The sequence below is a fragment of the Liolophura sinensis genome, chromosome 6 (genome assembly GCF_032854445.1).
Source record: "Liolophura sinensis isolate JHLJ2023 chromosome 6, CUHK_Ljap_v2, whole genome shotgun sequence".
Classification (NCBI taxonomy): domain Eukaryota; kingdom Metazoa; phylum Mollusca; class Polyplacophora; order Chitonida; family Chitonidae; genus Liolophura; species Liolophura sinensis.
Window position 1 is genome coordinate 16,424,282 of NC_088300.1, and position 24,287 is coordinate 16,448,568.

Sequence of the window (24,287 nt, forward strand, 5' to 3'; positions counted from 1 at the left end):
CATTGATGTTTTACGTCACCCTCAAAAATATCTCACTTACGTGACAACGTTCAGCCCGGAGGAAATCCACGACCATCCGCAGGGTAGCTGCCAGACCTTCAAACGTACGACCGGAGAGGAAGCCAGTATGGACTGGACTTACGCAGGGTCGTTGTAACACGCTGACCACTAGGCCGTGTACAGAGACTCCAAATAGATAGTGAAGTGTAGGTGTATGTTTTCTTGTAGCCTGAAGTGATGTGACCTAGTTATATTACTACCAGGATCTTGGGGGTGGGGGCCTCCAAAAGGGGAATGTCTTGACCAGACCAAAACACCTCCCCCCTTCCCCCCGCCCGCCACGTCCCACCCCAATCTTCTCATTGCTTATGAAGCCTTGATGATAATAAGCGGTGGTCTTCGATAACGCTCATGAAGTTGTTTGAACAGTCTATCATTTACTGAAGACCACTCGTCTTCCATTAATATGGTGTGCATATCTTTACGTCACAGCTGGGAAAGGTCGTCAGTAACTTACCAGAAGTCGTTGGTTTATATTGTGTACTCCGGTTTCATATATATTGACCGCCATCATAAAAGTGAAAAATACGTAAGACTGGCGATAAGCAGCAGTCATTTCAATACATACATCAATCAACAATCTACAGAAGCCAAATATAGAAACTTCCGAAGCTGTGATTCAGTTTTGCCACAGTTTTTAGGTCCGGAAGAAGTACATTAGAGTCCTCGTGTTCTTATTGTCTTTAAAGTGCTAACTAACACACACCTATATAAAGATGTCCAACAATAAATAAATTCACTGTTCGGCTTCACATCGAAGACACCTTAAAGAACCGTGTATTCTTTGCTTACAGTAAAAAGAAATATTTATTTCTTTGATTAGTTTTCAAGAATTTTTCACCTAAATGATGGTCGTCAGCATTGAGGGTGGAAGAAACTAAAACATAAATCCGCTCTACAAATTCAGGAGCATATCTAAAACAAAATTTTTGACAAATGGGAAAAATGTCAAACTAGTCATTGTTTTATATGTGGAAGAATTGTTAATATGACGGCAGTTGGAACACACTAAACGAAGACGTTATATAACTGCAATGAGTTAAGCACGTCAAAACGTAAACCAACCAACGAACAGAAAGCTCTTCCCCAAAGAGGTTTTTGTGGGACAAGTTATTCCCCTTAGATCGATGCACCAGATGTGTATCGATCGACCATTCCCAAAAATAATTATTATTATTTGATTGGTGGTTCACGACGTACTTAAGAATATTTCACTTATACTATCAGCATTTTGGTGGGTGAAAACCTAACATGGCCCGGGGAAAACTAACGACCATCTGCAAGTTGCTGAAGAGCTTCCCACGTCCGGCCGGAGAGGAAGCCAGCATGAGCTGAACTCAGAGCCCACACTGGTTAGAGACCCATGGGTCATACCTGTTGGTGAGGGTCTCACACGTCATAGCGCCACACTGGTGCGTTAACCACATCGGCCACCCTAATTAACTATAACTGTAAAACACATAACACTTACATACATGAAGCTAAATGAAGACTTTTTTGTGTTCCCAAAGTAAGGATTTATTTAGTAGACAATATTTACCCAAATATAAAAAAAATATTGACCAAACTCACAGGGGTTAGTAAAAATTATAAATATTTGGAAAAGTTCTCCAACAAAAAAACAACAATAACAAATGTATATTTATATATATATATATATATATATATATATATATATATATATATATATATCACGAAAAGTTGAATACCGAAAACGAGTATTATGTTAACCTTGCAGCACATGACATACAGAGCACCAATCAAATCACCTTATCTCTGGGTAGATTCTGTCTAGCCTAACCCTAAGGGTTAGCCTCTGCTCATTCACCAGAAACGCGGGGCCACCAACACGTAAGAGGGACATGCACAGGGTGGCTGTACAAACGTCATCGGGAAGATTTCATCCCCATCAGTTCTACAGTCCCAAGACAACAACAACACCTGAGCCAACAGCTCAGGATCTATTCAGTGGTAGCGTGTTTGCGCATCAAGCGATGTTGCTCACCAACCTACGTCATACAATCCCGAGATATACAGGTGATAATGTGCGATGCTGCCTGACGTGAAGGTGGAGGCCACTTTCACTTTACTTCGTACAGAAATGCACTTTTCCCCCGTACACATCACGTCAGAGCTGGTTAGTGTCATAAAACTTCGTAAATCAATGTTTTGTAACTACCATCATAAATGACTCCGCTTTAATGAGTTATAACCTATAATTTGCCATATTTACCAAAAAAAAAATTGGAAGAAACTGGACTTAAGCAGCTTTGTGAAAGTAGAGTCCGGTTTGAAGCGCCACATTGTAAAGTATTACACGGTCCCAATTTGGACCAGCGAGCATTTCTAACACCATATATGTACGGACGAGTGTGCATGAACAAGGAGTAATGGTTGCAGCGTTTCCTCCGCCCTCAAAAAATCCGCCCACAAACTGAACGCTACAAAAATCCGTCCTCAAAATGAACGCTACAAAAACCCGTATAAGTTGACAGATCACTCTTGACTACAGCCAAAAATGGGTTCGAGGAGGTTTGGTGTGCTGAATAGAGTTGATAGGTAAAGTACACTAACAACATCATATCAAGTCGTGTCGTTTTTGCTTTCTTCTTTTAAATTTGTTTTTAAATTTTGAGATGCAGATTTCTCATCTCCCAAGAGGACAAGATTGTCAAGTTAACTTCCGGTATCCTATCAGACACTGACAGTACCGAAACGCCAATTCATTTAACAGCCAAATCTGGCAGTCAAGTCATTTAGAGAAAATTATTTCCAGAAATCGCTTAATTTTGTTGAAGTTTATAACAGCTGGAAATGACGTTTATCCACAATATTTAATAAATCAAAACCGGCAAGACGTGCAGAAACGAAGTGTCTCAACGTTAAAGCATACCCTTTGTAAAAATCAAAAAAATATAATCACAGACACAACGAAAACACACCAATAAAACATATATGACCATCCACAAAGAACCGAGACGAAAACCGTTTTAGCAAAACGTGTATGTATACAAATTGAGTGGCCACACCTTGTATAGAAAATCTAACCACTGAGCAACGGCCGTACAGAGAAGAATGTGTGGTTGTTAACTACTTGAGCAATGAATGAACACATAGCATGTGAACAATGGGGCTGCACAGTATTATAACATGGTGTAGAGTACAAATCCAGTGGTTCATTATCCTAGTTGTGCTGTCCCTCGCTAAATGTAGGGGGGCAGGAGTCACAAAAGATTCACCCTGGTTAAAAAGCGTCTCTATAAACTCTAACCAAACTGATGATTTTTCAAACTATAGCGGTCAAATCACAGCAGAGGAAAAAAACAAAACCAAAAAAAAGAAAGATATCACAACTGAAACCAGTTAAATATGTAAAGAGCGCTGCCATAAAACTCACAAACTACGAACTGTACAAAAGTATATTTAAGGTAGTGTGTCATAGTTTCACTGTACTGTAGTATTTCTTTGATCGTTCGATAGACTCTTTTGCATCGTACAATGGAGAGTAGTTGAGGAGTTTCCTGGCCTTAGAACCGTCATAATAGCAGGTGGTGCATGCCATGAGCACTTCGCGCGTGGAGACAGGTAGGGGCAAGCGGACGATAGGGGACAGCAGCCACACGAACAGCTCCATCAAAAGCACGGTGTAATAGATGGCGAAGAACGGAATATAAAACGGCAACACCTTCCAGTTCCTGGACTCAACGAATACCTTGAAAAAAGCGAAGTTGTTGTCAATAGCTGTGTCATCAGTGGCTAGATAAGCCTGACCACAGACTGTGGGGTCCTGTCGGGCCCGCTTCCAACCACACAACTGGATCCAGGCGGTGTTCCCCACATAGACCTTCTGCATGATGACGTCATGGGACCCCATTCCACACAGAATCCCTCCGCACATCTTAGCCGCCTGTAGAGCCGCTGTGACAAACGTATGGTCCCCTTCTCCATATATTCCACAAGGGCGAAAGGATATCGTCCTCAATGTTGAGCCATTGGACAGTTTTCTGCCGTCATAGGACAGCACGAGTTTCTCAGCTGCCCTCTTTGTGTTGGAATAGTCTCCCAATATCAGATCCTTGTCCTCAAAGTTCTCGGCGTCCTCCTCACGATGGTTGAGGACTGGTTTGGAACCACGAGCCAGTTCTGATGAACTCGTGTAAATTAACATGGGAACATTGTGCGATACACACGCATCCAGTATTGTCTGTGTACCTGAAACAGAACAACTGATTTACATGATTGATGTCTTACCTCATGATTGATGTTTCATTGAATTAAAAATGCTGTTGATGGCCGTGGGTTTCCCCCGGGCTCTGCCGGTTTCCACCCACCATATTGCGGGCCGCCATCGTGTAAGTGAAATATTCTTGAGTACGGCGTAAAACACCAATCAAATAAATAAATAAATTAATAAATAAATAATATGGGCGTCTACGAAAGTCTACGAAAGACGTATATTGGGGAAAATGAGGAGCTGAACATCCTTGAACTTGAGATGGATTCTTTCATTTGTGCCTCGAGAAAGTGAAACCGGATACATTTGGTCTGAACAGACATTTTTCGACGCGTTCACAATTATGGTCGATTTGATTCACCAAATGCCGGATTGTCCAGAACAGATTGAACTAGTCAATTTAATCTGAGGCTAATCTCATTTACCTCAGATTTCTGTAAACACCATACGATCAAATTATTAATTTATGCAAAATGCTAACACGATAGTATTCAAGGTAATCGATTTTGTATGAAGGGCCTGGCATTCTATTTATTCATATGGTTAGTGATTTACGCGGTACTCAAGAATATTTATAAGACGGCGGCCAGCATGCATTATGGTGGGAGGAAACCGGACAGAGCCCGACGAAACCCAAAACCAACTACAGGTTGCTGGCAGACATTCTCACGAACGACCAAATGGGGAGCCAGCATGAGCTGACTTTGAACTCACAGCGACTGCATTGGTGAAAGGCTCCTGAATGAGTATGCAGCATTATTTGGCTAACCACTCGACCATGGAATAGAACACCAACCCAATATCATGCGTCACCCCCAGCCCCTACCACCACCCCCGGTCTTCCAATCCAGTGAGACAGTAATACAACATGGCGACAACCGGTCTGCCTTAGCACGAGGACACAATGGCATGAGAACAACGAAACAATGTTGAAAGAAACCAAAAAATCTCATGTAACTAGACTGGATAAAATCGCTCTAAGAAATGGGTCATAATGACTGCTGTATATTTCAAAGAAACGCTTCTTTTTCACTTCAGCGAAGTATAACACAACGCACCAGTAACAGAATCTTGAAGTCTGCGCACACAGGGCGGGCGGTATCTGCGTACCGAGCAGTAATATACGATAAAAGGAGACAACAGATGTATGATCTCACCTTCCACATTGACAGAGGTGATGTACTCGGTGTCCTGCAGAGTAGAGATGTCAACAATAGAGGCAGTGTGGAATACAGCCGTCACTCCCTCACAAACCAGGTCTAGGCAGGCCCGCTTCCTCAGGTCACCCTTCACGTGAGTGACCTTAACCTTGAAGTTACCTGAGGAGAGAATAACCATACAGAAGAGGTTCTGGGTAAAAAAATTAAAATGAAGCAAAATCAAAATTGACAACAAAGGATACATTTAAGACCAATCCAAGTATACAAGTTTCTCCACTGAACGTGCGTTCAGAAACTACGCTATATCACCCCCTGAGATGGGTTCAGAAACTCAACAGTTCCAGAAAATGATCAATACGTAAATAAATCATTTTTTTTTATTTCACGGATGTTTTTGAATTCAGGATTATTTCAATAATACGGCAGAGGCCAGAAAAAAAAACCTTCATTCTTCACACAAACCCTAAACACCAGAGTAACTGATTGTTGTACAACCCATACAAACGATATAAAACCATATGTTTCAAATCCAAAATGTTTCAAACGCTGTTGTGTTGAAATAGAAATCACGGTGCATATTAACTCTGCTGCAGCCAATCAGCATTTATACTACAGGAATCCTTGGCTTTACTGACGCCGCTTTGATTAAATACCGCTTCCAATTAGAGAAAGAAGACACTCGAGTGATAAGCCAATATCGTACTCATCCCTGGAGATGCAATTTGTTAATAAAAATAAGTCAATGTATTGCTGTAGAATGTCACCGGTGACTTGAACAGTATTTGGATACAGCCATGCAGCCTCCGGAGTGACTGATCTACTGGCTAATTACCGCGCACATTTCCCTGAAGGTCTGCGCAAGGCTTATGTGTGACCTGATTTCCGGAGCCAACACTTCCCGCAGTGGGACCGTTTAGACAGAGACGTCCGATAATTTAGACCAACTAGACTGCATTGCAGCCGACTGAGCTGGCCCTAGACATCGTTTTGTGTCCGAGATAGGGCCAATTTGACCCATAATCTGAACGATTAACTTAGTGCAATGTAGTTCAATTTATTTATGTGTCTCACGTTTTGGCTCCACGGGTTATTGATGTCTATATGCATCGATAAGCCCTACAATAACGAGTATCCTTAACTGGCAGTGATACATAAAATACGTCGATTTCCGATGCTTTTGTCATACGGAAACACACTGGATTTTATTTTACTTAATTTGCGCAATAAAACGTATTTAAATGTTAGTTAAAATGTTATTCAGCCAATACATCACATCTGGCATTGCTTAGCGCAATGAACACGCGAACGACAAATGTCAAGTCATATAAAAAAAAATGTCTTCTAAATCTGTAGCATAACTCAAAGACGCAATCTTTCCATGGAGCAATAGCCAGTCGTTTGCAGGGCTTTCAATAAGTTTACTGGCAAGGCTGGCTTTCGTTATTTCAACGCGGTAAGAAGTAAAGATGCAAATCTTTCAATTCTGAGAACTGCTCCAACTGCTTACAACAATTATTATTAATGCTCATGTATTTTCGACATATCTTGTGCTAAGTTGGAATAGGCCTACGCGTAAATAGTTCACCTTTCCAGTGTTTTTTAGTTTAGGTATTGATGTTCTAACTCCTTCGACACGAGGGGTGGGTTGAAATCAGGCCTTGGACAGAATTGTACATTCCTCCTCACTCACTTGTGAAGCCTTGGATATAGTAAGCGGTCTAAGACACTGGTTGGCCGTTAGGTAGCCTTACGTTGGTTGAACACAACCATACATAAATAAGTTTTGCACAGATCTGTATATCGGCAAGTTTGTAAGTAACTTGCCAAAGGTCAGTGGTTCACGCCGTTTCGGTTTTTACGTCGGTTTCCTCCAACCTACAAAACTGACCGTCATGGTATAAATGAAAATTTTTTGACCTAACTTTTAGTACCTAACCAAATCCACCAAGGCGAGAAAGATGGAGACTTACGCTGTTGCAGCTCTTCTGGGGGGTCTTGTATATCCAGTGTACGGATCTCCGCCACATTATCACACTTCTCGGCCAACAGGCGGACTAAGTGTCGCCCCAGGAAACCACAACCGCCAATCACTAAAACGACTTCCCTCTTCCGACCCAGCAGTCCATCACGTACAGCTGAAAACGATAATACAATACGATTGAAACACGCAGCACAAATACTCACAATGATCAGATATAGTTAAGTGAGGCAAAGATAATAGTCATGCATACAAGGAATGTGATTTCTATATAGAGCTGGTTAAGGGATTACAGGTTTTAATAATGGCATTGCGAACTTGTGCATGAAAATACGAATAAATCAACAGATGAAAAGCAAAAGGAAAACAGTGACCATTTGGATAAGTGATATATATATATATATATATATATAGAGAGAGAGAGAGAGAGAGCTGACTTACACATGATAACAACTGACAGCCGCCAATGATCGCACAACCTTAGGGACCACCGACTGTTTCTGTATCCCTGTCTATATGGAGTTAGATACTCCTATATACTCGATATATACCCCCACACTCACAAATATTTATCAACCAGGTCTATTTATACAATAGATGTCGATCAATACATATAATCGTCCTGCCACCTCAATAAACTATTTCAATTACCAGAAAACATCAGTGACCTGATGGAGCCTCCCAGGCCCGCAATTAGAAGTCCGGTCTTCCGGACCCGTTCTGTGCACAGAAGGCTCCCAGCCGGGACCGATTCCCGGCCAACCGAACTCAACACTACACTTTTCTACTCTGGAGTTACTTTTTCAGTACTACTGCACATGTTGGGAGGCTCTTTTAGCACTGGCTGTGAGCACAAAACTGGGTATATATACATATGAATGTTTCCCTACAGAGGTCTTGGGCCAGCAGGCCGACAAACCAGACGGGCGTTGGCACAGTACGCCAGACCATGCAGTGTATATGAGGCACTGTGTGTGTGTGTGTGTGTGTGTGTGTATATATATATATATACGCTCACTCCGTCATGAACAGCTGTTCCTCGCAGTTTAAGTATTGATGTCCTAACTTACATTCTAACTTTTAGTACAAAGTAACTCTTGAGCACGGTTCACGCGTACAGCGAACGATAGCTATACTCATGCATCTGTCTACACATTTACTGAGTTTTATGAAAACTCACCACCCATCCAGCACTCGCACACCGAGACCGCCCTAAAATTACCAAACGGTTATACGTAGTAGACCCATTTCGAGTTTGTACTTCGGCTCGGACTGTCGCTTCAGTGACCCATTTTATAAGACCTGCCGGGAAACCCAGCCGCGCGCTGGGAGGCTGGCGTGGAACTAAAGCGTGAAATGGCTCGATGCATCAACCCTGCACGCACTTTACCAAGCCTCAGAGGCCCCCACTGGATGCATGTGCCTGGGTTTTGTGGTACACAGCAATAAAATGTGAGAATATATACTTAGATCGCTACCGAGATAGTCGTTGCTATTTAGATAACCTCACCATGCATCTCATCAACTCAGCATCTCTTGGTTTCGGGTACACAAAAGAGTATTCACAGGCAGAGATGAAGTTTCCAGTTTTGCCAGGTGTAGTCTGCAAATGCTTTTCATTAAATCAGTGCATATATAGCCTACCGTGCGTATACTGCCTATAAAATATGCAGCGGGTTAAACCGCTGTATATTGTAGTCAGATAGATTGCCATGGCAACTTCTTTGGTGCTCCAAAATCAATTCTGAGTTAGATGGTACAGTAGCGGGAAACTACAAGCCTTTACTTTAAGGGCACTAATTAGATGACAAAGTCATGGGACAAATGCCTTATTGGCCTACAGGGAAAAGACGAGCAGAATTGCACTGATGCCAATCACGGTATTTCACGGGGTTGTTTTCCAAGGTGCAATACAACGAGCAGGTGGTTCCAAATCATGCAGTCCGAACATGACCATAAATGAATTATGCAGTTTATGGGGTTTCATGAATGTTTTATGTCCATACGTTGTCACACACGCCTGTATAGAGGATAATACGCGCGATGTACACAGTCGCATGCATGACGGGGGTTCTAATATCGTGAAGAATGCACACAAGTGGACAAACATTCATAGGCTATATATAGTGTGGCCATAAAAGTATAGGGCCCATATTTTGCGTATTCATGCCACTGTCCACAAGACAATGCCATGCAATGAGTCAGATCCGTATTCTCCATCTTAAAGTGGAGCTTCCACTGCGCGCTCTTGAAAAGTCACGCAATGCTATCGGCATTTCACGCCTAGGTCCCGTTAGAATATATAAATTCATTTTTGGATGCATTTTTCATAGAGGTGATGTAACAGCAAGAATGATGATTGTTCAGCTCGTGTGCCTGACTATATGTACATGTGTTTATGCATGGTCTATGCATAGTGAAAGCATGTATGCCTACAGGCTAAAATAGCAATCGACGGACATCTGCTGACAGCGTACAAGCATGCATACTTTCTTTTAGATGGGCTTTTAATTAAGTGTTCACATCAAACAAAAGATGATTTACAAAAAGAGACAAACATCTTCGGCTTTGATCATTACAATCAGATATGTGTAATTAAGCAGAAGATGCCATCAAATCCAGAAGCGACTTATGTCGGAAGATGACATCAAATCCAGAAGCGACTTATGTCGGAAGATGACATCAAATCCAGAATCGACTTATGTCGGATACTCAATTCGGGAGCAATATCTTCTCTTTAAGTTTTGTACTTATATATTAAAATCTACGCGTAAATATGTAAGTAGGCTTACATGCAGTTACAGTGCAAACAATTTTCAGGTATAAATTTCCAACATCTGTCCAACTGTCTAGTTTCTAAATAGCATGATATGTATCATTACGTATCCAGTATAGACGTAACTTTAGCACACTTTACTGTGTAGGTTCCTTCTTTGTTAGCCGGTGACCTGTTTTAGCCCGAAGCCAATGTAACACGTAGCTATATAATAAAGTGCATAAGGTAATATACACAAATTTGACATGCATGGTGAATGTGTTTATGAGGGACTACTGCATTTTATCACTGCTTTTATGTGCATGCATAGCGTATTTAAGACACACTGCTATGTCAATAGGTTAACGTCATGTTTTAAACTGCATATGATGCATATCCTGCACTTTATTTATTTATTTAATTCGTGTTTTACGCTGTACTCAAGAATATTTCACTTATACGACATATCCTGCATGTTTGTTTCTGGTTTGTTTGCATAACAGAGATGTATATGCACATATTACTTGTGTACAAGAGCGCGTACATATGTCGGTGGAATACCGTCACGCCAGTGGAATATACTGTCACGCCAGTGCAATGTACTGTCACGCCAGCGCACGCGCAAGCTTAACGATTGATTTATTTATTTATTTCATTGGTGCTTTACGCCGTACTCAAGAATATTTCACTAATACGACCGTGGCCAGCACTATGGTGGGAGGAAACCGGGAAGAGCCCGGGGGAAACCTATGATCATCCATAACGGATAAATTGTAGTATTAGTTTATATAATTTAAACACATGACAACATGTAGACAGTGACATGATGTTAGTCTCACTTTGCAAAACCTGATAAATCAATGAAAACTGTTTGTAATCATGAAAATGACCAGATCGTCATGTATATACTGGACTTTATTGGCCATAACAAAGAGTACTTTAAAGGTGAACTGCAGAAGATTTTAATCTAAAACTTAAAGTTACCTAATACATCGTTCTGTTATATTTTTCTATTGCTTTGCAGTTTGTAGCTTATGTTTGGCCAAACATAGATCCAACAAATCTGGACAGCATATAATTTATTCAAAACGCCATGGCTTGTTCCCCCTTGGATTTTGGATGTTACAGCAGCTCTGGAACATTCCTCTGTCCTATGATAATAAGAGGCTTATCTTTTGTCGCCTGTTGTTATACCACATGTATTTACAATCGTAGTATGTTGCTCACGCAAGGTCAGTGGTTAGATGAAGGCTGGACTAATTTCCTTTATTTCGTTATATCTTCTTCTACATATGTGAAGCCCGGAACACAACCATGCTGAAGCTAAAGTTTATGCACGTGGCGCACAAGTATTCCAAACTGGTGAAGCCCCAGGGGTTAGGTTGACCGAAAACATCTCCACAGAACCCAAAACTTCAGTGAAACCCGCTGGAAGGTTTATAGTATCTAAAAATATATATCAGTCTTTGCGAACACCTGGCGGAATTTAGCTTGAACTACATTACGGTAACCTAAGAGTGTTAGGACTTTCAATTAAACACTCTAATGGTTGTGCATAATTCGCTGCACGAATGTACTTGGGTAAAAGCCATTTATACTATACTCGGCATATATACTGTGTTCGACATATACACTATATTCGACATCAACGACTTTGTTATGAACGTTCTTGTATAATTATGCAGCGGTTATGTCTGATCACACATATACGTACGCATTTGTCTGTAATGGCGCTATCAACTTGAACAAAGTGCGAAAGTAACTTGTTTTTAAAGTTATCGCAGTAATTGCTCTGAATTGTTTATAAAACGATTTGCAACTGACTCTTTAATTGTCAGAAATACTGACAATACTAGAAGCAATTTTGCCTTTCTCGTTCATCAAATCATACATAAGAAGTTCACCACCACATACCCCGAACGAAATGAGAGAATTAAACTATATACGTTTGCATAATTAAACGATTGTTTCGTGTTGGTTTGAGAGTTCTGACCTAATAACCCACTTCCCACCTGTACCCAGTGACATGTGCAACACACGAAGACATGGCATGTAGATCCCAGTAACCTGTATGCTCCAGTATAACTACGTGTGTACTTTTAGCGTAATGCACTGTGATAGACAGATACAGGTATGATAGGTACGAATAAACACATATCTATATAAAAATAACTTGGAATTGTCTACTCCACATTTCACTGGTAATATACAATTCCAGGACAATTGTAACAATTTCTTAACTCGAGCACATGAATTTCATCAAAACAGGAAAAAAACTCACCCATTAGTGAACAAGCTCGGGGCACAAGAACTAACGCCTCTGGTGTTACTGAGCATTAAAAACATTAATAATTACATCCTGGATCCATTCGATAAGCACATAGCTACAGGCCTACAAAGCGTATTCTCACTTCGCTTCAGTTCACTGGACACGATCCATGCACACCGGGTTTGGCAAAATATCAGACCCTGCTCTCTGATTTATATCAGCCAATTCTTTGTTACAAGAATGTCACACCAAAGGAGAAACTTTCGTGGCAAAGCACCGTAGAGATCATGAGTATGAGCGTTTAAAGTGTGAGACGGGGAGTTTGTATAAGTTCTGTCAGAGTTTCAATAGAACTGAGACAGTCACGCTGGGATGTTCAACACAAAAACTAGGCCAGTTCACAGCCTGTTCTAGTGTACTTGAGGCAGCCGTGTATGTAGTGATCTGATGTACTCCGTCAAATTCGTGGCAGACAAAGATAAATGTGTAGCTCGGACAAAAATCTGAACCGGTAAATCTGGGTGAACGATAATCCAATTTCGGGAATGTTTTATGATATTTTTAACGATCCTTTTCGTGTATAGTGTACACGTATTCTACATGTATAAAGAGACGGTCAAGTACCGTGTCAAGTGTGTCAATTTACATATACCCGTTTCCTTCTGCTGTGTATATAGCTATTAGTGAACGCCATCTTAATCGTGTACCGTGCTTCATATATATATATATATATATACCATCTTCCCCATGTACGAACCAAGGTTGCCATAGACCTTATCTTCGGATACCTTGCCTGTTGTGTGAAAGTGAGTGAGTGAGTGCTAGGGGTTTAACGTTGTACTTAACAATTTTCCAGTCATATGACGACGAAGGAATCCTTAGAGTGCATGTAACGTACCTCCTTGTTGCTGGATGGATTTCCACCGCTGTTTTATCAAGTGCTGCTTCACTGAGACGCCTTACCGAAGGCAAGTAAGCTGCCCCGCCATTATACTGATAAGGGTCGACCAGTCGTTGCACTATCCCCTTCATGTTGAACGCCAAGCGAGGAAGTTATAACTTCCTCTTTTAAAGTCTTAGGTGTCACTCGAACCACGATTGACCCTGGATTTACCGCTCCCGAAGCGGACTGTTGGGTGAGAATCTTGACACCTGTATGCGATGCATGTATAGCTATACATAACGTACATTTTCAAGAAGAATACAATGTGTATCCCACATTATATGTTTAATATTGGCGACACGAATTATGATAAATTTTCAGTCGGTCACAATCACGCGACACTAAATTCTTTATCATTCTGTGCAACCTGCCGCAGAAGGAACAAAGGATATAGTTTATAAACGAGTATGCCGGAGCTTGGATAGTTGTATGTCAGGAAGTGGCATTATATATTGTACGATTAACCAGCACATTTTGTCTAGGTGCATGGGCCCCGTTACACAAAGCGCACGTAACGTTACGGTCAGCACTGTATATAGGTATTACGTCACCATGGTAGTTACGAGGATGTAACACTACGTGCGCTTTGTGAAACGAACCCCAGGTAACTCCATAGTATCTATGTGGAAAGCATGTATTAAAGCTATGTCACCGTGTGAGCAAGATCAAAGGTGGTACGAAAATCGATATCTAGCTTGGAAAGAAAATCAATAACAGAGATGGAATGATACTGATTTCCGTGTTTACCTTATTCTGGTAAGACATCCGTATTAAACATTGGGGTATCTTTTTCATCCAGATGGCGACATGAGCCTAAGGTGAATTAAGTATACAGGGTGTTGGCTATATGATCATTTATAACATTTATAAGAATGGTTAGGAGGGGGTATTGGGTTATGGGGACACACATTGTAAATTGTCTTGCAATGCAGGAAGGATACATTAATGGTTTGGCCACATAACGCCATAAGAAACGTACCAATGAACGTGTAACTTCCAGTTTTTTTTAGACGGGAAACGTTTCCAATACCCCCAAAGAAACCTGATAACTATGTGGTACAATGTAACGCGGCGCAGCCGCGCGAGTTGCAATGCGAATCAAAATGTTGAAAAAGGAGACAAGACGAAAACGCGAGCTTTTCTCATCAGTAAGTTCTCAAATTTAATGTACAACTACCTAGTATCAATGACAGTTCAATGGAGAAGTCACTGTTGTTTGAGGGAACTGAACGCAAAATACCCTTCTGCGCAGACTACAACAAACACAACATGCATCTCATTAAATTTGCATACCAGTTACATATTTGCAGCTATATTTGAAATCTCTGAAGACAATGCAGTTAATCAGTGGGTCATATACCATTATCTTCACCCTGTCAAGGTGCGTGTACCACGCTCGTTCGGACAGTGAGCATGGATGGAGTACAAGTTGAGGTATGCGTATAGACATTACGATGGTGAACAGAACTAGAGCACTTGCCACGACTTGTCAGAACGAACATCCTATACATAAATTATGGCACTCTGTTCACTATGTGCATGTTTCGCCGGGTTATACAAAATGCGGTTACCCACTGCGTACACGTCTAAAAGTGACTCAAAGGCATGAGATTTAAGCAGGACAGACAACCCCCCTTTTTCACCCTCCCACACATATTAGAAGGTAAGAGTGTCATCAGCACACCCTTCCGGAGCATTGTTTCCCGCCCACGGTGTTTTTTTTTCTAAAGAGAATTATAAAACGGAGACACTATATTTACCTCTGCAACTTTCTTCTAAAACTAATTTTACTTCTTCTCTCGGGGTTGATGGAAGGTGTGGAAGCAAAACAGAATTGAAAACCATTTTTAATCAATGTGAATAACATGTCGACGCTGACAATAGCGCATGGAATGGCCTTTAACCGATACATTGCATGTCAACGTTCGACAAAGATTCTGTTCATGCGTGAATACGGCCAGCTCTTGGACGAGTAATACAAAAGACTTGTGCTGTTAAGCACTATGTCGATTTCTTGTTGGTAAATCTGACCTTGCCGAATAAGGCCCATAGCAACAGAGGCGATCTCATCTTAAGTGAGAATGAGCTCATACTCAAGCTTATCACAGTACTAAAGAAAAATGCTATTCTGGATTTTCCTCAAAGAGCGTCACGACATGTATATAATAAAGTAGTTAACTCAAATAGTAAAGTGTCTGGAAAACTCTATTGGCCATTGACCTATACAAGACCTGATTCGCTTTTGACTATACAGTAATTCACGTTTGGACCGTATGTAAGAAGAACCCGTTGTAGAGATCGTGTACTACATAACGCTTTACAAACTGGTACAACGCACACAACTGCCAACATGTACAGAGGTCGCCCCCGAGAATAATATACTACATACACCAAGGCCTATGTGAAAATGTACAAGCTGTACCACTGGAAAATCCAATTCTACAGATGTACCTATATACAGCATATATATGTACATATAGCAGATATACAACAACAGGTGTCAAACACAAATAAAATAATATACAGGTTTGGCAACAAATACATCAAATTCAGTATTCACCGCTGAAAATAACATTAATAACTATTATATTAAGTACCTATATGCACCTTGGAAAATTATATATGTGTGTGTGTGTGTGTGTGTGTGTGTGTGTGTGTGTGTGTGTGTGTGTGTGTGTGTGTATGTGTGTGTGTGTGTGAAGTTGTGGGAATTGGGAATTGGGAATTCGTGCAGGTTGATAACTTTCGAAATTGCGATTGTGAAAGAATTAGGGCTACAGCTAGAGAGTTCACCACTTGTCTGCATAATTTATAAACTAGAGATAAAACTACAATACTGAATAGGCATTTTGCCGGTTATGCAAGTGAATTCTAGTTTGAGTGCAATTCGAAATTTTCATTCAGATTATCAGTCAGTCAATCAGTTATTGAATAGTATTTGCTGTGGCTCGTTAGTATGAAGTATCTAACACATTTTGGAACTGCGTAATTTAAATATAATATTCTACCCCACACTCAAAAACATGTCATTCTGACATATTAACGGCGGCCTAATTTATGGGCTGAGTATACGCCAGAGCTCAGAAGAAATCATCATGAATATATAATATATACACGCGACCCTGACTGTTCTATCTATACAGTGCTAAATAACGACAGAACCCACACAGGCGGCCATGCATATAACTACCAGGAAGTTTACATTACGGTAATTTGATACCCAGAAGGATTAACAGTTTGAAACAATATAAGATGTGAACACGCACTTGTCCTATTATAGTTACCATTGCCTTGAAGCATTAAAGTTGCCCACTCTCAATGCCTGTGCGGTCTTGGACCACTTGCGCGGTCTTACTTTCGTTTATTGAATTAAATTTCAAAAGATAGCTATGACAGGCCAACACTGCATACAGCTAAATATTTATTTATTTATTTTAATTGCTGTTTTACGCCGTATTCAAGAATATTTCACTTATACGATTGCGGCAAGCATTATGGTAGGAGGAAACCGGGAAGAGCCTTGTGCTTAATAGCTATACTTAATTAATACATTTAGTGAAATCAGCATGACGCCCGGTGTAATTAATATGCAAATGTGTAAATATTTGCCATGTTCATAAACATGCAAGACTTATTTTTGCATAGACGAAGGAGAGACGGTGAGGCGTAAATGAGGTATAAAATATACATGCACGTAGAATCAAGGATAAACAAAGGGTATCCGTAAAAATAAAAACAATGTGTATCGGCTTATACATGTAGGTACTGTATCTTACATGACAGTAAACAGTGGTGGCTGAGCGAGGCCTCCATTGGCTCAGAATGTAGATTCATGCATACATATTGATACAGCTGAATAGGAGGACAGTACACAGTATAAATATATTTTGTACTAAACAGGCTGCAAAAGATATATTGTGAAATGGGATGTAATAGAGACAATGTATGTGGAATCGGGCGTAACAGAGACAATGTATGCGTAATTGAGGCGTAACAGAGACAATATATATGTGAAATGGGATGTAACAGAAACAACGTATATGTGGAATGGGGCGTAACAGAGACAATGTATGTGGAATCGGGCGTAACAGAGACAATGTATGCGTAATTGAGGCGTAATAGAGACAATATATATGTGAAATGGGATGTAACAGAAACAACGTATATGTGGAATGGGGCGTAACAGAGACAATGTATATGTGGAATGGGGCGTACTAGAGACAATGTATGTGGACTGGGGCGTAAAAGAGACAATGTATGTGGAATGGGGTGTAACAGAGACAAGGTATGTGAAATAGGATGTAACAGAGACAATGTTAATGTGGAATGGAGCGTGATAAAGACAATGTATGTGGAATGGGGCGTAACAGAGACAATTTAGTGAAATGGGATGTACTAGAGATAATGTAAATGTGGAATGGGGCGTGGCAGAGATAATGTATGTGGAATGGGGCATAACAGACAATGTATAAGTCGAATAGGCGTAATACAGACAATGTATGTGAAATGGGTTGTAACAGAGACAATGTAAATGTGTGACGAGGCGTATTAGAGACAATGTAAATGTGGGATGGGGCGTAATAGAGACAATAAAATACTAAAGATAATGTATATGGAATAGGGAGTACTAAAGACAATGTATATGAAATGGGGCGTAATACAGACAATGTACTTAGAATTGGGCGCAACAAAGACAATGTGTGTGGAATGGGTTGTAATAGAGACAATGGACGAAGGCACAATGTATACAAGGATGACTGGGGTTCAAGGAAAGAGGGTGCGTATATACCGAACTGGTAAACAGACACAACACCTTCGTATTAACCGATGAGTTCAATAGCATCTCACCATGAAGTCATGTTTTGTACCAGAACGGATTCTCAGTGCAGGCTGGGCTCAAATCAGCTAGAATCAGCTATACTGGACCGGACGGCTCATCTAATTCATGTATGTATATACACATTTCATCACCACGATTTCCCCAACTAAGACATTATTCCCACCAAAAACTTTGAGAATATATCACCGCGTGTAGCATGATAGGACCGGATTAAGTGTCCTGTGCAAATCCAGCTATGCAACAATAACGAGGTCAGCAATATGTGGCCGATAATTCAGTCAAGCAGAACGGAATAGCCATCTAACATACGCTCCGCTTGACTGTACCTATAAATAGTCATAATTTGGTAGTAAATAAAACAATGCACGAGGATGATTCATTAAGACACTGTAGTGTAGGAGTTTCAATTCCTTTGTGTGGCGGTGCCGCTTCGGTTTGCGTGCGTGTGTGATGAGACAATGCACGTTTCCAGACTACATGGGGGATATGGGTAAGTAGCCTCGGGCCTGACATGCCCTGTACAAGCTCTGGACATGGGTCAGAACATCATGCACCCCTGCCCCTCTCACACTGTGGCTGACTTACCTGTTTTCTCTGGCCTGTGAGAGATACCACCGGCTGCCCCGTTGGTACTGTTAGTCATGACGTTCGCCTGGCTGCCTAACAGTCGTTCTGTGGGTAGCCTACGTTGTCTTCGTAACCTCTCCCCGAGTGTTGGGGCCTATAGCCTGTGCCTGATGTGGATTGTAATACAGCCCCACGGAATCGGAGCTGGCTCAGACTGGGTGTTGACCACGGTCGGTTCCTCGGGACTGCAGGGTTGACTTGGTGTGCTGAGACGGACTCCTGCCACTCATTGCTCCGTTTTAAACCCGGCTGCAATTAAAATACATCATCATTAGTCAAACATGAGTCTGTATGTAGAGTATGTAGGCTCTGTAGCGCGCAGTGAGTCAACTTGCTACAGACTGCAGTCCACGATTGACACGCTCCACTGTCGTATTGCCCGCCTTAGATATTAATGTCGTGAGCCGGTCGGGTTCGCATTCACACGATTTCGGCTTGACACCACAAAGTAGTTCGGTAGTGTCGACTGCACGAAACGTGTCACGTGTCGGATCGTGACGTCAGGGAAACGGTGCGGATGACTGACGGTGGTGTTCCAAGTATTTGTTTAGAGCAACAGCTTGCGAATAGTGCCCTTTTCTGAATGCTGTGACACTCGAGTTCTCGCTTTGTGTTTTTGTTGTTGTTGCAGCAGCTTTGTACGGCCAGGAAAACGTGTTACTCGATACTTGCCCAAGCCTCTTCATTCTTAATCACATCTCTGGCGTATGTCATACAAACAAGTCGTTTTTATTTTTAGACTGCTGACAATTAAACTGATAACTGTCTGACTGGATGCAAAAATAAAATGATTAAACAGAAGTATTAAAAAAACAAGCAAGTTTCATGACTTTTCATAACTTATTTGCTTGCATGCACGTACTCTTGTCTCTCGATCAGTATAGATATTTAAAGGTGATTTATAGGTTAGCAGATCTTTTTTATTTTATTTCTAATTTTCAGTTTATTGTTATATATTATTTAATTCATTATATATTAATGACAAATTAAACACTAAAATTAAAATATTCCCTTGACTATACGCCTACTGCGCAAAACACCAATCCAAAAAAATAAATAAACATTATTTTTAAGAATAAATTGTAAGAATGAAGTTATATAAAACAGTCACCAATGTATTTATTCTGAGTACGGAATTTACAATATATTTTTATGTGTTCACGAAATGATGTTAATAACGCGGTTGATTACGTTATACCATGCATCGCCTGTATCGTATGTTTTGGATATATATATATATATATATATATATATATATATATATATATATATATATATATATATATATATATACCTGTGAAGTCGCTAGAAGTTCATTGAACGATATTGATTCTCGTCTAGGTGTCTAGGCCTATATCAAGTAACGCATGGGGATGTCTGACGTGTAAGCCTATGCCTTCAGCATAATATAAGCGCATCAAGCATGCAGTGGTACTGGGCTTGGTAATCGATTTCATGTCCATCTGTATACTGTGTGTTATCTGATGACTCGTGATTTACTACATATAGGCCTATCGTGTCAGTTCTAAGACAGACTGAAGACAAGTTTGTCTAGATTACACGGAAGGCACGAGAAAACAGAACCCGGGAAAATTCTTTATTGCTTGTCTGAAAAGGGATTATTTATTCATTTATTTATTTACTTATTTATTTTATTGATGGTTTACGCCGTACTCAAAACTATTTCACTTATTCTGTGGAGTCCAGCATTAGAGTGAAAGGGGATTAGAGTGACTAGCTTTTTATAGCAAGCATATTTTGTTCGACGCTGTGAAGTGCCCGTGGTATTATCTTTATGTAGAAATATTCGCTATTTTCCAAAGTTACGTAACCATTCATTGGCCAATCACCACTACAAAACTGGTGCGGAAGGAAAGGGTGGGTAAACAATTTTCAAGTTTCATTATCATTACGTGGTAAATGATAATACCACCTTTTGTGACAATTTCTGGTAAATGAATGAAATAATGAGTTCCGATGTCCGGGGACAGGAAACATGGGATGTAATCATGTATAGGCCTAAATACTTGTGACCTCGACATTTCCATGTATAGGTGCATTTTCAGATCTTTGCACGACAGGGGAGAGGCGGGTTCAGCCAGTGAGGTAATTCACCGTGTATTAACGTGTTTTCTTCATGCGTGTCCCCGAGTACATAGTACGTAAGAAGTTTTTGTCTTATGTACGACAACGGATATGTCTGTGCATGGAGGTAAGTGCAGTGCCCGAAGTAATGCATCACCGGGCATACTGTATGGTATATTTGAGAAAGCTATCGACACAGCCACATCCAAATCACCGAGAGCTGGATTCGAACATGCGACCTCATTGCACAGACGGGGGGAGGGGAGGGGGGGGGGGGGTTCGCCAGAGGCCAGTGGATTTATCAAACGAGCAACGCGCACAGTCAAAAGAACTTGCTTTAAAGTTTTATTCCAGTCAGGAATAACGCTGCATGTTCTCACCGCCTGCAGCCGATCTGTCCCAATGTATTCGTGGGTTCTAACCCAGTTTTCGTCGGCTCGGATGCTAATTTGCTGAATTTTTAAGAAGTTTGCCAGGTATAAATGCAGAAAGACTAGCGAAAGACAGTTGTTTACCCTGGAAAATTGGTGGGGGGGAGGGGTAGTGAGTGAGGTGGGAGAGAGAGGGGGTCCTCAGCAGCCGAATGATTAGTGTGCTAGTGCAGTGAGCATCTCACCAAAACTGCCGCTGTTAGTCCAACTTACACCAGCTTCCTTTCCTGTCAAACGTGGGAATGTAAGCCTATGCGGATGGTCATGAGTTTCCCCGGGCTCTGCCCACGGTTCCTCCCACTATAATACTAGTAACCGTCTTCTAAGCAAAATATTTTTACATACGGCGTGAAAATTCACTTAATGAAACAAAATAAATAAATACTTCGTGAATTCAGGTTTACATCATAAGGACCGTCGTCACAGATATATTAGTGAAATATTCTTGAGTATATGGCTATAGATTCCAATTTAACAGAGCATAAATTTTACATTCCAAAGTGACAGTAAACTCGTATATTCATCATACAGAGTACACTGTTAAGAAAATATGTATCATGCAAAATCATGCAAACTCATGCAGCGGAGCAGAAACGAAACAAACGCCTGAAAGAAAATGTGAAAGTGTATAAAATACCGTGCTGTGGCGTTGAATTTCCAAGTGTAACAGATCAAACCAAATTCCTTCCAAAGCGAATGCCATGTCTTTGTTTTGGTGTTGGACTACGTGGGGGATTTCTTTATTGTGGTCATTGGATATGGTAGTATAAACAGTGGGTTACGGCGAGTGAGCACATATATATATAACTAAATCAGGCCCCTTCGGTACCTTTAAACGGTACAACACAAAGTACCACAATCTACTCAACAACTCTGAGATGTGGACGTTTTCACTGTTTACAAAGACATTAAGGTCCCGTCCTGGGCCAGTTCACCTCGCCCCCTTAAACGTTCAGGGAGACCCCACACGATGTTTGGTACACTCGTACTTAAATCTTGTAATCACCAAAGTAGATCAACATCCACAAAAATAATGCACTGCGTCAACTGCCAAGAGATTAACTCCATTGAAAAAGAATTATTGACCGTGAAGGTCACTGCATGCGTATTATACCCATTAAGTTCTGCTTTCAAAGTTCTGTCGTATTTCTAACACAGTCTTAAATGTGATGTGATTATTACAGTAAACATGTGAAATATTTACACTGCAAAATCGAGGATATTTTCAATGAATATAAATAGTCCAGTTAGTAAACATAATTTGTTAAATTGTAACAGAAATGAATTTTAAAACGAAACACTTACTATTAGTTTATAGGATACAATTTCCTATACTCACAATTCAAATCGTAATGTGATCTGCTTATACCCTTAGAAGCTTATAGTTTTTGCCAACAGAATATGAGAGTATTTATATTGTCCCACTTGCGCACGGTTAGCGACAGAGTATATAGAGTAGGCACCTATATACAGTACAATACTATCTGCCCGGATCGTCGCTGCAAGCTTAGGAGAACAAACAATAGAATGCTTATCACCAGACTACGGATTACTGGAGAGGTTAGGCTAGCGACATGGGTCACTGAATCATAGTCAGTGTAGAGAGATCACTAACAACCATGCGAAGCTAAAAAAAAGTAAGGCTGATGAGACATTTTATGTCTGAAATCGATCAGATATGTTTCGAGCTTCGATTCACATTAACACTGTATTATGAAATCTCATCTGGCAAGGAAGAAATGTGGTAGGCCTATGAAACGGGTATGAGAGTGAAGCTAATTCGGCCTATATCCTATAAGCACTGTTATCTTTGTTAAGTTTACAGTTCGCACTTTCACTGCACAGGTATTATAATACTGCTTTCATCTGAAAAGTTGCAAGAACGCTAAACTCCATATTCGCTATAACGAAATCAAATTTTCTATACTTGCCAAGAATATCTCAAATTATTGCCTCCCAACCGGGACGTGCTCTCAGTAAATATCAGATTCGTACACCCGTACTATTTATAGTGTTAAAATGATTCTAAACTTTGAAAAAGTAAAAAGTGACCAGCTTTATAGGCCTAAATTTTAGGAACTTTAGTCTCGATTTTGAACGGTAACACGTGTATAGATGAGACTGATATTTTGCGAAAGATGATTATTCGGGCTATTCTAAAATAATATAGCTGGACATATAGGGCCTACTCACCTATATATAGGATTAGGCCTAAAATTTATAGTGTTGGTTTTCTTACCTATATAGCTGGTGCCAGCTGTAGTCGCCAAGTAGCGCTAGTCTATGCCGTATAAAACAAACCTGTAGGCCCTACGACTGGTCAGCAAATACTTTGGTTAATATGTAGACCGCTATAATGCGTATTATATAAAGTGCCTGACGTTTGGCTGAGTATGTCAGTGTTCGTCAGCTGGAATGAAGCTTCTCTGGCGCTGAACGGATGGTATTATATAAAGCGACACGACAAACGCTCGTCAGCTGGACTCGGACGCCATCTTATTGACGGCAAATGTTCCTTTTCCAGCTCATCACGACGTTGTATTAAAAACAGAACAACGTTACAGTAGAAAATGACACAATGTAACACTGCAAATTTTGCACTTCAGTCAGCTTTTGACGTAACCATGGACGGAGTTCCTACTTCCCACTAGCACCACCTCAAGCCATTAAAACATGCATGTCGCCTCCCCATTGTGCCTAATAATGGTTGAAGCCAGGCCCTAAGTTTTGTACTTAGCCTAAAAAAAATTGTGTTACATTATATTAAATATGAACTAAAACTGCTGCTGTTATACTTTGACTTTGGATAACTGTATTGGCTGCTGAGTTTGGTAAAAATATAAATATAAAATATGACCTAATACCAGTATTAGCTAATACACTTTCGAAGAACTGGGCCATGGAT

At 40.6% G+C, this 24,287-nt stretch overlaps 1 protein-coding gene across 5 annotated transcripts; it reads right to left on the bottom strand.

Moving 5' to 3' along the window:
- Positions 1 to 1,773: 1,773 nt before the first annotated feature.
- Positions 1,774 to 23,742, bottom strand: LOC135468058 (3 beta-hydroxysteroid dehydrogenase/Delta 5-->4-isomerase type 1-like). Of its 5 annotated transcripts, XM_064746083.1 has the most exons (5): positions 23,622 to 23,742; positions 18,825 to 19,115; positions 7,425 to 7,589; positions 5,452 to 5,613; positions 1,774 to 4,272 (listed from the first exon to the last, which is right to left on the bottom strand). In XM_064746083.1, exons 2-5 carry the CDS (start codon positions 18,880 to 18,882, stop codon positions 3,497 to 3,499), a joined length of 1,161 nt encoding a protein of 386 aa, XP_064602153.1. In that variant the 5' UTR covers positions 18,883 to 19,115; positions 23,622 to 23,742; the 3' UTR covers positions 1,774 to 3,496. The 5 variants fall into 5 exon arrangements, with proteins under 5 accessions (XP_064602153.1, XP_064602151.1, XP_064602156.1 ...); XM_064746081.1 differs by lacking the exon at positions 23,622 to 23,742 and having other exon boundaries at positions 18,825 to 19,236; XM_064746086.1 differs by lacking the exons at positions 18,825 to 19,115; positions 23,622 to 23,742 and adding an exon at positions 12,469 to 12,559.
- Positions 23,743 to 24,287: the final 545 nt, after the last annotated feature.

Excerpts from the sequence above, each read along its gene's own strand:
- LOC135468058 (XM_064746083.1), bottom strand. The coding sequence starts at position 18,882 with ATGACTAACAGTACCAACGGGGCAGCCGGTGGTATCTCTCACAGGCCA. Across the intron at positions 5,614-7,424 it reads CCCAGAAGAGCTGCAACAGC|GTAACTTCAAGGTTAAGGTC; the intron begins GTAAGTCTCCAT and ends TTCTCTCCTCAG. Across the intron at positions 4,273-5,451 it reads CACCTCTGTCAATGTGGAAG|GTACACAGACAATACTGGAT; the intron begins GTGAGATCATAC and ends GTTCTGTTTCAG.